Source organism: Trematomus bernacchii, unplaced genomic scaffold (genome assembly GCF_902827165.1).
Source record: "Trematomus bernacchii unplaced genomic scaffold, fTreBer1.1, whole genome shotgun sequence".
NCBI classification, from domain to species: Eukaryota; Metazoa; Chordata; class Actinopteri; order Perciformes; family Nototheniidae; genus Trematomus; species Trematomus bernacchii.
In genome coordinates this window covers 2,624,482-2,639,002 of record NW_022987772.1, presented here as the reverse complement: position 1 = coordinate 2,639,002, position 14,521 = coordinate 2,624,482, and the positions used below count along the sequence as shown (strand labels likewise).

At 37.4% G+C, this 14,521-nt stretch overlaps 1 protein-coding gene across 1 annotated transcript in view; it reads right to left on the bottom strand.

The window, feature by feature from the left end:
* LOC117497024 (AT-rich interactive domain-containing protein 3B-like) overlaps window positions 1–14,521 on the bottom strand; it is a 118,073-nt gene that overhangs the window by 14,287 nt on the left and 89,265 nt on the right. The window contains exon 5 of the mRNA XM_034148912.1: window positions 1,660–1,843. Within this exon, the coding sequence (XP_034004803.1) occupies window positions 1,660–1,843 (184 nt within the window). The remainder of the gene's footprint in view (window positions 1–1,659; window positions 1,844–14,521) is intronic.

Below are 14,521 nucleotides of genomic sequence, written 5' to 3'. Positions count from 1 at the left end.
CTCCCCCCCAATTCGAACACTGGTTGAGAGAACGTGATTGATTTTCTCTCAGTGTCTAACATTAAAATATTATTTATGCAGGCACACACACCTCTCCAAAACACTTGACTGCCTTCCTGCACCCACTAAGCTTATCAGGCAGGGACATATGTAAAGCTCTGTATACTTTGAGTTATTATTTCCAACAGGTTTTGCAAGGCAGTTATTACATGCGCAAAGTATTTGCATATTACTGTATGATCCTTTCTACAGAAAGATCTATGTTATCCTAATACAGGCCTATTGTGTTCCTGTGCGTGATGACAGAGTCAAGGCAGAGCTGCAAATGTGTGTCATGTTGCAACCCAGTCCCACGGCATTTCGTGTCACGAAATGAATTGAATCTATTGATTCGTGTTCACCAACACGATTTTCACCTTTTTTTCGTGTCACACAGAACGATTTTAAATGCAATGTATTTCTATTGGTAGTATGTTTCGTGCCTGCAACACGTCTTTTTGTCCGGTCGGGTCTTGGAAGACCAGAAGCTGTGTGGTTCATAAAAACATGTTCTTACTCAATATCTTACCCTAAGCCTAACCCTATCCCTTTTATTTTAAATTGTATAATGTCTGAGTTTTTTTGCCGTCAGTGAGGAAAAGAAATGGCTCAGAGCCTCAGAATACTGACATCTGTATTTTATGTCATCTTTTTTTCCTTCTAATTTGTTATTATTTGGTGCAGGCACGAAACATACTACCAATATAAATACATTGCTTTTAAAATCGTTCTGTGTGACACGAAAAAAATGGCGAAATCGTGTCGGTGAACACGAATCAATAGATTAATTTCGTGACTATAACACGAAATGCCGTGAGACTGTGTTGCTAATCATCAGTTTTTGTGACGTCACTACAAAAACTCGAGTATATGTGTCTAACATCTAGTCAGAATATGTCTCTACACCTGATATAAGACATAATAACTTCAGGAGTAACACTGCAGTGAGATATCGGGTCTTGTTTTTAGACAATGCATCATCTTGTTAAGTCTTATTTTGAGTTGTATCTCATATTTTGTTACATATTTATTAGAAAATCACCAACTAACATCAGAAAACAGAAAACCTTTGAGCATTAGCGGCTTATAGTGTAACAACATTTCCTGATTCTGGTCAAATATAGTTCAACATTTGTTCTCCAAGCTAATTACAAGATCTGATTTATCTAAAATATCCCTTCTTATTTCAAGAAATCGTACCAAGCTAATTCTCACTTGTTCTATTGGCAGATCTTTGTACTTATTTCAAGTGAAAAAACGGATTGTTTTCATTATTGTTTAACTTGTTTTTGGAGCAGCATTTTTTCCAGCGTACTCACTAGCTAACAGCTAACAGCTAACAGCTAACAGCTAACAGCTAGCATCAAGTAGCTTTCTCCTGTGGGTTTTATCAAGGATTTGGTGTTCACGCTGTCGCTTTACCAGGAAACCAGGACATATCATTTGTGAGTTTAATATGAGTGCATTAGCCTCAGCCCTGACTGTAGTACCGGCACGTTTTCAGATTTGAGCATCGACCTGGTACCTAATCATCTGTTAAACCACTGAATTTCCCCAGGGTGATTAATAAAGGTCCATCTTATCTCATCTCATCTTATCTTAGCACATCTGAATACTCACTGTGTGCGCAGGGTGAAAGCAGCGCTGGTGATGGAGGTCGGCAGGTTGAGGCCCTTTGTGATTTCCCTCCAGATCTTCTTGTTGATCACCTCCACCAGGCCTCCCTTCTCCGTCACCAGCTTGTACAACATGTACAGATCCAGGACCTGCTTGGCCATAATTGGGATGCGATTGACCGGGGTTCCTATGGAAGAGCGGAAAAAACCATACATTAAATCAATAGGGCATATAAATCATACAGCTGAATCGCAATAGCTTCGAGGCGCACCATGAATGCATTGCAAAGTGCATTTGTGTACCACGTGTGCATGCATTTTTAAAATGAGACAATCCCAATGGGAATGGAGCCCATAATGCTGAAGATTCCTCAGACATATTGGCACCTAACACAGAAAATACATTTAAAGCCGCTGCTGTAGAAATGACCAGGCAGGATGAAATCTAAATTATGCATTCATTCATTCACCAGCCATCATTTTAAAGGTCCATCTCAGCCACATCATGGACTCTATGCATTACATTCATGCACACACACATTGCTTTTTGTATTACTGCACATCATCTTTTATTATTATTAGTAATATTAGTAATAATGTTCGATAAATAACATGCAATTACATAACTACCACTACGGTTGTTGCACTACTAAATACTGTTAATATTTACATTAATGATGTGACCGTCCTGTGGTTTGAATTGCTCTTCTTACGGCGCTGTTAGTGAACAGTCTTATTAATATTGTGCTGCTGTGTTTATTGTATTTTTGTACAACAATTTCCTTCGGGATGAATCAAGTCTTATCTTGTATTTTATTCCATTCTTTTTCAATGTAAATACTGCTATATTTTATTGTACTATATTTTTTATAATGTTTTCTTAAAATAGTTCTCTATCTGTGTTTTTAATTCCTGTTTGACTTTCATGTATGCACCACGACACCAAGTCAAATCCCTCGTGCGTGTCAACCTACCCGCTTTAATGGCATTTTTATTGCTATTATCTTTTTTATTTGTATTTCTATTCTACCTATAAGTTAAAATTGTTTTATGGGGTTTTATATTGTTGCATCGACTCAGTCGTCTTGTGTCTTATCTGTCAGAGAGAAACCATTATTTATTTTATTGTATTTTATCATCATACCTTTAACCTCCTTGTTAACCTGGTCACATGTTATATTTTGCTGCATGTACCTTTTAAAGTTCTTCACAAATAATCTGAGGGGAATTTCTTGTTTTTTTAACTTGTGTCATTTTGTAAAAAGCACTTTGAGCTGCACGTGTTGCTATATAAATAAAGCTTTATTATTATGATAGATAATAATAGTTACGTATAGTTACGGCCGGAGAATTGACGAGACAGGTTGTGTGTCACGAGTTGACTCAGCGGTTGCCAAACCAATTCTGAAGAACTCTTCTGCAGCTCCAGGTTTGAACTAGTTCAGAGTGTAATAATCAACATTCTCCATCAGTGAGACTAAAGCATTACGGACCCTGAATCTAACTAGAGCTCTCGTCCATAGAAAGAATGTGCGCCAGGGAACCTACGTCCCTGAACAGTAAACTACCTCATGGCGGCTTGTGCTCGGTCATAGACTGGCAACAACAATGCACTCAAGCTGCCCCTCCTTAAGAGAGATAGCAGCAATACCCTAAGGCCGTAGACCTATGCCGTGGGAAAGAGACCGTGAGAGGAGAACATGATGAACTGTGTCGAAGGTTGAATACCTAAGCAAATGATTCCCTAATGAAGAGAGCTGCACGTGTTGTATGAAAAGTGCTATATAAATAAAGCTTTATTATTATGAATAAACCTGTTTCTGATTGTGATGAAAACGTGCGGTCAGGATGCTGCTAACCCGCCTGTTGACGGCACGCCTGCTACATTTGGCTTGAAAACATATTAGCCCAGTTAAGGCAATCTGGCTTGACCTGGAAAAGGGGATTCACAAACAACACAAAGCGGCTCTGGACTTTTGATACCGATGCATTAATCTTGTCAACAGCTTATCTGCAGTGAGGCTTGCAGTAAGGGGGGGGGGGGGGGGGACAACGACGAAAAGAAGGAGGAGGAGGGGCTGCAACTGAATAAAAAAAAAGTGTGCAACAGTGTAAGCATGGAGAGGGAGGAGGGGAGTGGGGAGATTTAAATGATTACGTTTGTTTAAAAGTGCTGGAATGATTTCTTGATAGAAAAATAGTACGGAAACATTTGATATTTTCTTAGTATTTTCTGACACTTTTAAGATGAACAGATACAATTAGAATCATTTTGGGAGATTAATCGACAATAATAAACCTTATTAGTGGCAGTACTAGCAGAGGTGGGAAGTATTGGAGTACAAATACTTCGTTACTGTACTTAAGTACATTTGTCTGGTATCTTTGTCTTGGTATTTTGAACACAAATACCTGTACTTTCTACTTCTTACATTTTGAACACAAATACCTGTACTTTCTACTTCTTACATGTTGAACACAAATACCTGTACTTTCTACTTCTTACATGTTGAACACAAATACCTGTACTTTCTACTTCTTACATGTTGAACACAAATACCTGTACTTTCTACTTCTTACATGTTGAACACAAATACCTGTACTTTCTACTTCTTACATTTTGAACCCAAATACCTGTACTTTCTACTTCTCACATGTTGAACACAAATACCTGTACTTTCTACTTCTTACATGTTGAACACAAATACCTGTACTTTCTACTTCTTACATTTTGAACACAAATACCTGTACTTTCTACTTCTTACATGTTGAACACAAATACCTGTACTTTCTACTTCTCACATTTCCCAAACAGGCTGGTTCCTTTAGTTTGAATGTGTGTTTGGTGGCGTGATCATTATTATTTAGAGTCATTGCGTGCCTATTGATTTGAACACGATCCGTGTATCCATCATTTCCTGGTCTTCTCTAAAGAAGAGGGACCAATGAAAACGTTGTCATGTTGCCGTTGTTCAGCATGGAAACATTCATTAGCTAACAATGACATTATTGTTCTATTAATATAAAGGGAGGTCAGGTACTCTTTAAAACAGCTGCTAGTTATGGGTACTTTTTACTGAAGTACATTTCAAAGCCCTCTTTACTTTGACTTGAGTAAAGAAGTTTAGTCAGTACTTCTACTTTTACCAGAGCACTACTTTAAACACGAGTATCTGTACTTCTACTTGAGTAAAGGATGTGTATTTTTGCCATCTCTGGGAGTTAGGATCTGCTAATCCTCAGGCAGAATTGGGGGGGGGGGGGGGTGCGCTATAATGAAGCCCATTTAGAGGATTGTGGCGAGTAAATCCACACTCCTCTGCTGTGGAGAGGCACAGATTTGTACTTTAATGCCGGCCAATCCCTCGGCCTCAGACTCATTAATGACTTGGCAAAATAGCAGTGTGATCAGGCCATGAAGATTAGCCCTGATTCATTTTCTTAAGTTAGCAACATGTCTGTAAGCCATGTACGAACACATGGACCTACATAAGGGCGCAGATCAGAGGGTGTGACTTGCTACAGTAAGAGCACTAATGAATAATTAGCTGAGGGCGGTGGAAATAGATTCATGTAAGAGTTAAGAGTCGTGTAAGATTGTGAATTGAATCAGAAATCTGTTTTACATGATCACTTTTTGTAGGGCTCTTTTTTAAACTTCTCTAATAATACATTTGATTTCAAAGCGCTTCACGAGGTGCTCATAAACATCTAACATGCCACTGATACTCGCTGAGGATATTCATGATTATTGTGAGTACGACGATACACAATATATATCACAGTTTCAACAAAGAGGCTAGATATTGCCAATGATCCCAAACTCAGTAACATGTGCCTTAAAAAGTGTATGTTGTGAGATTGTGAATTGATTTAGAAATCTGTTTTTTGTAGGGCTCTTTTTTAAACTTCTACAATAATACATTTGATTTCCAAGCGGTTTATCAGGTGCTCAAAAACATGATAGCGAGACAGAGAGCTGATACTCACTGGAGATATTCATGATTATTGTGAGTGTTTGTACGGCGATACACAATATATATATCACAGTGTTCAAAAAAGAGAATATATATTGCCAGTGATAGACACTAATCCAGTCAAATATGCCTTAAAAATTTCGTCTTTTGATGAAAAAATAAGAAAAATACCTTTTTTTTTTTACTATGTTTTTTTGTATAAAATAATCAACAAAACTATATTTTGAATTAGCTCGTTTATGTGTAATAGAAAGGCTGCTAGTCTTACACTATTAGTTATGAAACAGGTTGTATTCTTGGAGTATTTGGAAATATATTCCAGTAAGAAATGTTGCGTAAGATCCAGTTGAGCATGACTTAATATCCCCTTTTGTCATAGCTTTGTTCCTCTGGCTCATAATTGCACTAAATCAATATAGCGTTTCAAATATAAAAACCCCATAATCTTACACACATTTTACTCTTACAGCAGATTAGAGTAGATAAGGAAATAAACACCCATGTGTACTGAATCGAATCGAGAGAGACAGTAACACCTTTTTTTATATCGGCTGCTTTGTTACAAGGTGTTGAAACTGAGGCTCTGCTCGCTGGAAAAAGCCTCTTTGTGCGCTGAGAGATATAACCTGTTATTATAACGTGTCATTATGGAGTTTTTTCTGCACTGGTGGGGGTTGTGAAAGCCGATGAGGCTGCGATATTGAACAATCATTGTTTGCCACAACAGTTTCCTCATTCTTCATGTTAGCGTTGCAACAATGGGATGTGAGCGGGTCGGGGGTTGCAGGACGAAGAGAAAAGGAACCTAAATACATTCAAACTGAGCAGAAGGTTCAAATACACGCAGGAGTATAAACCTTTAACCTGGGAAATCCACATCATAGCTTAAACAAAAAGCGTGCATTTGATGCTACGGGTGTTTTTACGGGTGTAGATGTTAGACCTGTTTTCAAACGTCGCATGTTGACGGCACTTAATGATAAATGTTGAGCTTGTTAAAGCTGCAGAAAATGCTGCTCTGGGAAAATAGCATCTTATCTTCTGAGACAATTAACACTGAACAAAATAAGACGCCAGGACGCCAGATTGCTTTCCAGATCGTTTGGATTATACACAGAGCAAGAGGAGAGGAGAGAAAATATTATATTTATATGTATATATATCGTTTTTAATATCTGTGTTCAATAGAAAGGAAATGATCAGCAACCTTTGTGGTGATCAATTGATCCCTTAGCTTGTTTTTTTATGCAAAAATACAGTTTTCAGCCTCTCACATATGATCATTTCCTGCTTTTCTCTGATTGATATGATAGTAAAGTGCTTTTCTTAATAGTTTGAATGACAAAAACAAGATTTATTTGTTTTAGAGAAACTGATGGACATGTTTTTGTTTTTAAATGTTTAGGGACAGAACGATTACTTTAGATAATTTTTGGCCAATTAATTAATAAGCACATCTGTTAAACGTCTCCTGTATTCCCCTTTAGTAATCCACCAAGTGACAATTACCCACAATCCTTTTGAAACTAATATAAATAGCTCCTTTTGCTTTTAAGTAAGTCATTTAGAAAATCAGATGTAAACAAAGGGACAAAACACAGAAGGATAGAAATCTGTGTAAAAAAGTGTAATGAGCGATAATAATAATAACATGAACATATCTATACTTAGCGAATTAGGGTATACAATTCTAACCAGTCTGACCATTTTTAAGTTTGGACTAACAAACAAGACATTTAAATACATAACATTGTTTTCTGTTGTTTTTCTATTTTCTGTAATGTAATAGTCCAAATGTAATGTAGAAAACATTTGGCAAGGTCATTCGAATAATGGTTAGTAGCAGGACTGATGCTTAAGGTCAGGTCTGTTTTCACATTCAAGTGCAAATGACCCATAATCTTTTCAAACAAATATCATTTTTCAGAAAAGGGCTAATAGCAGTTTTCAAAGTCAATTAAATATCATTTGAAACTGTGTTAACAATAAATACAAATGTGTATGAATCGAATATAATCAGCAATACATTAATAGAAACACGTCCAGATCTCTAGTAAACGGCACATTTGGGTGTAAAATCCTCCCCAGTTTGATGTAGAAACAGTAAATGTTATTCTGAGGTGGATAATAGTAAACTAAAAGTCGACGGTTCTACATCTGTGCGCAGTTTTCTAGAACCGATAAAAGCTCCAGGAATGTTTTGCTGCCGGTTATTTAATGCCGCGCCGGGACATCAATCCTGCATCAAACAATTAGTACAAGCCGAGGGTCAGAGATCAGCCAGGGGTTATTGATGTGTGAATTAAAGTGCAGGTCAGCAGGAAGCCATGTTTTCATTCAGCCGCACGCTAACAATGAGACACAACAAGTGAGACACAACAGAGTGACAGAACAGCAGTTAGTCGGGCTTTAATTCACGCCTCGATCGCCGTCTGCTGTCAAATCACCTTTTAATGTGTTCACAGGAGCACAAAGAGAGGAGAAGCCCTGACGGGATGAGTTCAAGAAGAGTGTGTGGAGTGTGTGTGTGGAAAAGAGTGTGTGTGGAAAAGAGCTTTTGGTAACACTTTATATTAAGGTACACTTATTCACCATCAACTAGTAACATATTACAGTCAAACTAGTAGCTTATTTGTTATGAACAAGACTTCACTTTGAAATAGGGAATTCTGAGTTAGAAATACCACATTTTTTGTTATTTTGACACAATTAAGACTTTTAGTTTAATGTCTTCTTGTTACATAAGAATAGATCATATCAAGTGTTATTATGGGAGAACTACTATTCTTGTGGTACTGCTGCCTTATTAGGCCCATATTGAACATATTAAAACCCAAACTCATGTTCAACAACGCCCTTACTTACAATAAATAAGCACTAATTAGAGGGTTATTGAGGAAAAACTCTCAACTAATGGCTTATTACTTGTAGAATATAGTCATGTAGAATAAGTGTTTAATAATGACTAATAACGAGACAATTTACTGCTAATATGCATGTTAATTAACAGCTAGTTGGTGAATATGTGTACTTTAATATAAAGTGTTACCAAGCTTTCCAGAATACCTTAAGGGTAGCAGAGGTGGTTTTGAAACCTAAAACAGCATTAATTATTCAACACTGGTGTCACGTTTCAACAGGAAAGCTGCAGCGATTGGTCGACTGATTAAATGATCTATTTAAGAATAATCTGCACCTTTTTCAATAGTTATTATACTGTAGTAACTTTGCATGTCAACATGTCAGAAAAGACCGTTTTCAGCCTTTCAAATATGGAGATTAAATGGTTTGTTTTGTTTTATATCATCTTAAACTGAATCTCTTTGGGTTTTTTAACTTGGAAAACATTACATTCAAACACATAACCTTGGACCTTTAAGAAATTAGTTGCCATTTTGGCTTTTTTTAAACTTGGTTTAAAAGTGCTGCAATGATTTATCAACAGAAAAATAAGAAGATTCTGTCTCAAATATGCTTTGGTCTGTTTCACATCATATTAAAAGTAGATATATTATGGTTTTTGGAGTGAAAATATAAGACTTGATGAATATTCTTCAGTTTTTTCTGACATTTTCTACACCAAACATTATTTCAGAACAAATTGGCAGAATATTTGATAATTAAAACTGTGTTAGTTGCAAAGTATTCAAAGCATTCTTAAATAAGTCGACATGCAAGTAAAAAGGCAACCTTATACATCTGTTTTAGTTCATCAAAGGTTATATATATATCTGGGTAAATGTTTATTACACACTATCTACACTCTTCGTACTGATTGGATCGACAAATGTGATATTTTCTTACTATTTTCTGACACTTTTAAGATGAACAGATACCGTTAGACTCATTTTGGGAGATTAGTCGTCAGTAACAAACCTTTTTAGTGGCAGTACTACCGTCTACATACAAAATACTTTTTACTTTGACTTCTTACATGTTGAACCCAAATACCTGTACTTTCTACTTCTTACATTCTGAACCCAAATACCTGTACTTTCTACTTCTTACATGTTGAACACAAATACCTGTACTTTCTACTTCTTACATGTTGAACACAAATACCTGTACTTTCTACTTCTTACATGTTGAACACAAATACCTGTACTTTCTACTTCTTACATGTTGAACCCAAATACCTGTACTTTCTACTTCTTACATGTTGAACACAAATACCTGTACTTTCTACTTCTTACATGTTGAACACAAATACCTGTACTTTCTACTTCTTACATGTTGAACACAAATACCTGTACTTTCTACTTCTCACATTTCCCAAACAGGCTGGTTCCTTTAGTTTGAATGTGTGTTTGGTGGCGTGATCATTATTATTTAGAGTCATTGCGTGCCTATTGATTTGAACACGATCCGTGTATCCATCATTTCCTGGTCTTCTCTAAAGAAGAGGGACCAATGAAAACGTTGTCATGTTGCCGTTGTTCAGCATGGAAACATTCATTAGCTAACAATGACATTATTGTTCTATTAATATAAAGGGAGGTCAGGTACTCTTTAAAACAGCTGCTAGTTATGGGTACTTTTTACTGAAGTACATTTCAAAGCCCTCTTTACTTTTACTTGAGTAAAGAAGTTTAGTCAGTACTTCTACTTTTACCACAGTATTTTAAACACGAGTATTTGTACTTCTACCTGAGTAAAGGATGTGTGTACTTTTGCCTCTCTGTTTCTTACTATTTTCTGACACTTTTAAGATGAACAGATACATCTAAACTCATTTTGGGAGTTTAATCGACAATAATAAACCTTTTTAGTGGCAGTACTACCGTCTACATATGAAAGCGCTGGGAAGGAACCATTGATAAAGCCGTAATTGACCCAGAATCCCATTAGCAGCACTGGGGCAGTTAGTGAGAGATTTTCCTTTGGTGTCCAACATCTGCTCCAACTGGAGACATTTAGCTCTAACAGGCTTAATTACACCCGTCCAAAACATGCCTTTTGATCGCCGCCTCTCACCCCCTTCGCTGTTATAATTGTTCCCATTTCTACATGAATGCTGTCTTTGGAGAAGACTAGAGGTACAACTGGATATCTTTGGGTTTTTAGGAGCCCCTCCCCACGCCCCTCTGAGAGACATTTGGTTAGAAAGAACTCAATGGTGCTCTAGGAGGAGATTCAGGTGATAAGGTGGGGGGGGGGGTTACCTTGGTTGCTGATTGGCTAATGGTTACTCAAGACAAAACATCGTTATGACATCATAAAGTGTCCAAAATCTGATCAGCTCATTTTCAGACAGGTTTTTATAGAAATGGATCAGGACAAAAAGAGAGAGAATCTTTGTTCCTGAAACTTTCAGAGTCTCTTTACACAGAGGGGACACATGTTGATGAAGAAGAGACATGAGGAAGAGGGGACACATGTTGATGTAGAAGAGACATGAAGAAGAGGGGACACATGTTGATGTAGAAGAGACATGAGGAAGAGGGGACACATGTTGATGAAGAAGAGACATGAGGAAGAGGGGACACATGTTGATGTAGAAGAGACATGAAGAAGAGGGGACACATGGTGATGTAGAAGAGACATGAAGAAGAGGGGACACATGTTGATGTAGAAGAGACATGAAGAAGAGGGGACACATGTTGATGTAGAAGAGACATGAAGAAGAGGGGACACATGTTGATGTAGAAGAGACATGAAGAAGAGGGGACACATGTTGATGTAGAAGAGACATGAAGAAGAGGGGACACATGTTGATGTAGAAGACACATGAAGAAGAGGGGACACATGTTGATGTAGAAGAGACATGAAGAAGAGGGGACACATGTTGATGTAGAAGAGACATGAAGAAGAGGGGACACATGTTGATGTAGAAGAGACATGAAGAAGAGAGGACACATGTTGATGTAGAAGAGACATGAAGAAGAGGGGACACATGGTGATGTAGAAGAGACATGAAGAAGAGGGGACACATGTTGATGTAGAAGAGACATGAAGAAGAGGGGACACATGTTGATGTAGAAGAGACATGAAGAAGAGGGGACACATGTTGATGAAGAAGAGACATGAAGAAGTGGATTTTGCATAATGGGTCCCCTTTAATGTCTTTCATTTTTGTGATTGCCTTGTGTTGAAAAGTGCTATATGAATAAACGTGCCTTGCCTACGATGGGAGATATTTGGATTCTACTTCCTAGCATTATCAACATATCAGAAGTGGGCGAATCATTGGGTGATTCCTCCTCTCTGTAAAGCCCTGATTTGTCCACACGGCTGCTCTCTAATTGGCTGCAGGCTTCACCTCCCATCATGCTTTGCCCCGGACTGATTTTCCCCCAGGGACAGGGCCATCAGGAGCCGAGTGATTAATGGCACCAGGGGTCAGAGGTCGTTTTGGTGGGAAGTGCTGAGGCCCCTGAACCGCTCCCTAAATCCTTCCTGCGACTTCCACAGAAACACAAGAGCCTTCAAACGGCTAGACTTCAAATGATAAGATAGAGCGTCAGACGGAGGAGGAAAGAGGGTTGGACGTTGCTTATATTCCCATTTAGTTATCCACTAATTACCCCAAAATCCTTCAAAAACAAACATACTTTTTCAAACTTTCTTTTCACTTTTAGTCCGGTTTCTTGCTATCAAACGGCTAGACTTCAAATGATAAGATGGAGCGTCAGATGGATGAGGAACAAGGGTGGGATGGGTACGATTTCTGAGGGAGTTATATAGATATATCATAACATTAACGCACATAATTGCCAGTATGCCCATTTAGTTATCCACTAAATACCCCAAATACACACTTTTTCAAACTTTTTTCCACTTTTAATCAGGCTACTTGCTATTTTAAAAATCAAAATCAGCGATCAAACGGCTAGACTTCAAATGATAAAAATAGAGCGTCAGATGGAGGAGGAAAGAGGATTGGATGGGTACGAGTTTGAAATATCATTAATGCACATCATGGGAATAAATGTTATCTGTATTCCCATTTAATTATCCACTCCCAAAATCCTTCAAAACAATTGATAATCACAACAGTTGCTGAATATGTGTCTGGAGATCAATGAGCCAACTGATCATTGCCGCCATCCCAGTTTATCGAAAAACTATTTAATGTCTTTAAATATCTTGCTTTTGTCATTCACAACCTCTTAATGTGGGGGAAACTTCTGATCAATAGGAGTCAGGACTCAGAGAGACACGAGGAGAGCTGGAGCTTTGATGGCAAACACTGACGGTTTATTTGGAGCTTCGGCCGGAGAATTCACGAGACATGTCACGGGCCACGGTCTGACCACACGGTTGAGATGCCACCATCAATTCTGAAGAACTCTTCCCCAGACCCGTGTTTTTAGCTAGTTCAGAGAGAATAATCAACATTGTGCAATAGATAGACCAAACAGCTGAGGACACTGAATCACATTTGTTGTCGCTTATGGCTCGGGGTCATCTACCCCCCGAGAAGGATGTGTTCCAGGTGTCCCACAGCAATAACTATCTCTCACAGAGAGTGGCCCGGTCACAAACTGGTAACAACAACAACTTGCTAGGGCAGCCCCTCCTTATGGGAGAAAACGGCTGCCCAAGGCTGGGCATCTGCGTCAGAGGGCGAAAGATGACATGCAGGGGAAATTATTCCCCAACACTTAAGATATTTACTTATTTACGATATAAATAAATCAGTATTTTATGCTGTTTTTACATAAAAAACCTCATGAAATTCTCTAATCAATACTTGATCATCACAATCGTTGCTGAATATTTCTCTGTAGATCGATATTAATAACAGTTTTTATTTATATTCTACTGCTAATTGTCAACTTGATTGCAACTGGCTTTGATTTGACTTTTAAAATAGCAAGTAACCGGACTTACTTTTTTTAACTTTTAATCGGGCTACTTGCTAACGGCTAGACTTCAAATGATAAGATCAGACGGAGGAGGAAAGAAGGTTGGACGTCGCTTGTATTCCCACTTAATTATCCACTACCCCAAAATCCTTCAAAAACAAACAAACTTGTTTTCACTTTTAGTCCTGGTCCCTTCTCCCTAACCCTAACCCTAGCTCAATAATAGGGTTTTCAAAATGAGAAAAACACTTTTAAATGGGCAGCGCAGAGGGGCTCAAAATCGGGCACAGGTGTGTTCATTTAGCCCCCAAATAAGGACAATAATGATTACAATTCATTTTAAGGGGAACAAGTCTGATAAAAGGGTCAGTGGTAAGAATAGTGATAATAGTGATAATAGTGGGAATAAATGTTATCTGTATTCCCATTTAATTATTCACTAATTACCCCAAAACCCTTCAAAACAAACACACGTTTTCACACTTCTTTTAACTTTTTGTGTCGGGCTACTTGCTATTTTAAAAGTCAAATCAAAATCAATCTTTATTTATATATATAGCACATTTAAAACAACCTCAGCTGAGCAAAGTGCTGGAACAATATAGAATGACACAATGGGAGTAAAATGATAAAACAATCATCAAAAAGCACAATAATTAGAAACATATTAAAACATATACAAATGTAAAAATGTCATGTTCAACTATATTAAAAGTCAGTTGCAATCAAGTTGACAAGTAGAACTAGAATATAAATTAAAAACTATTATTATTATCAATCTACAGAGAAATATTCGGCAACGATTGTGATTATCATTCATTGTTTAGTGAATTTCATGAGGTTTTTTAATGAAAGACTTTCAGAAAAAATACTGTTTTCAGCCTCAAATCAGATTTATATAAATAAGTAAATATATTAAGAGGTTTTGAATGACAAAGCAAGATATTTAAAGACATTTCATTGTTTTTCGATAAACTGGGATGGCGGAAATGATCAGTTGGCTCATTGATCTACAGAAAAATATTCAGCAACTGTTGTGATTATCAATTCATCAATTAAAGAATTTAAAACAAACCATTTC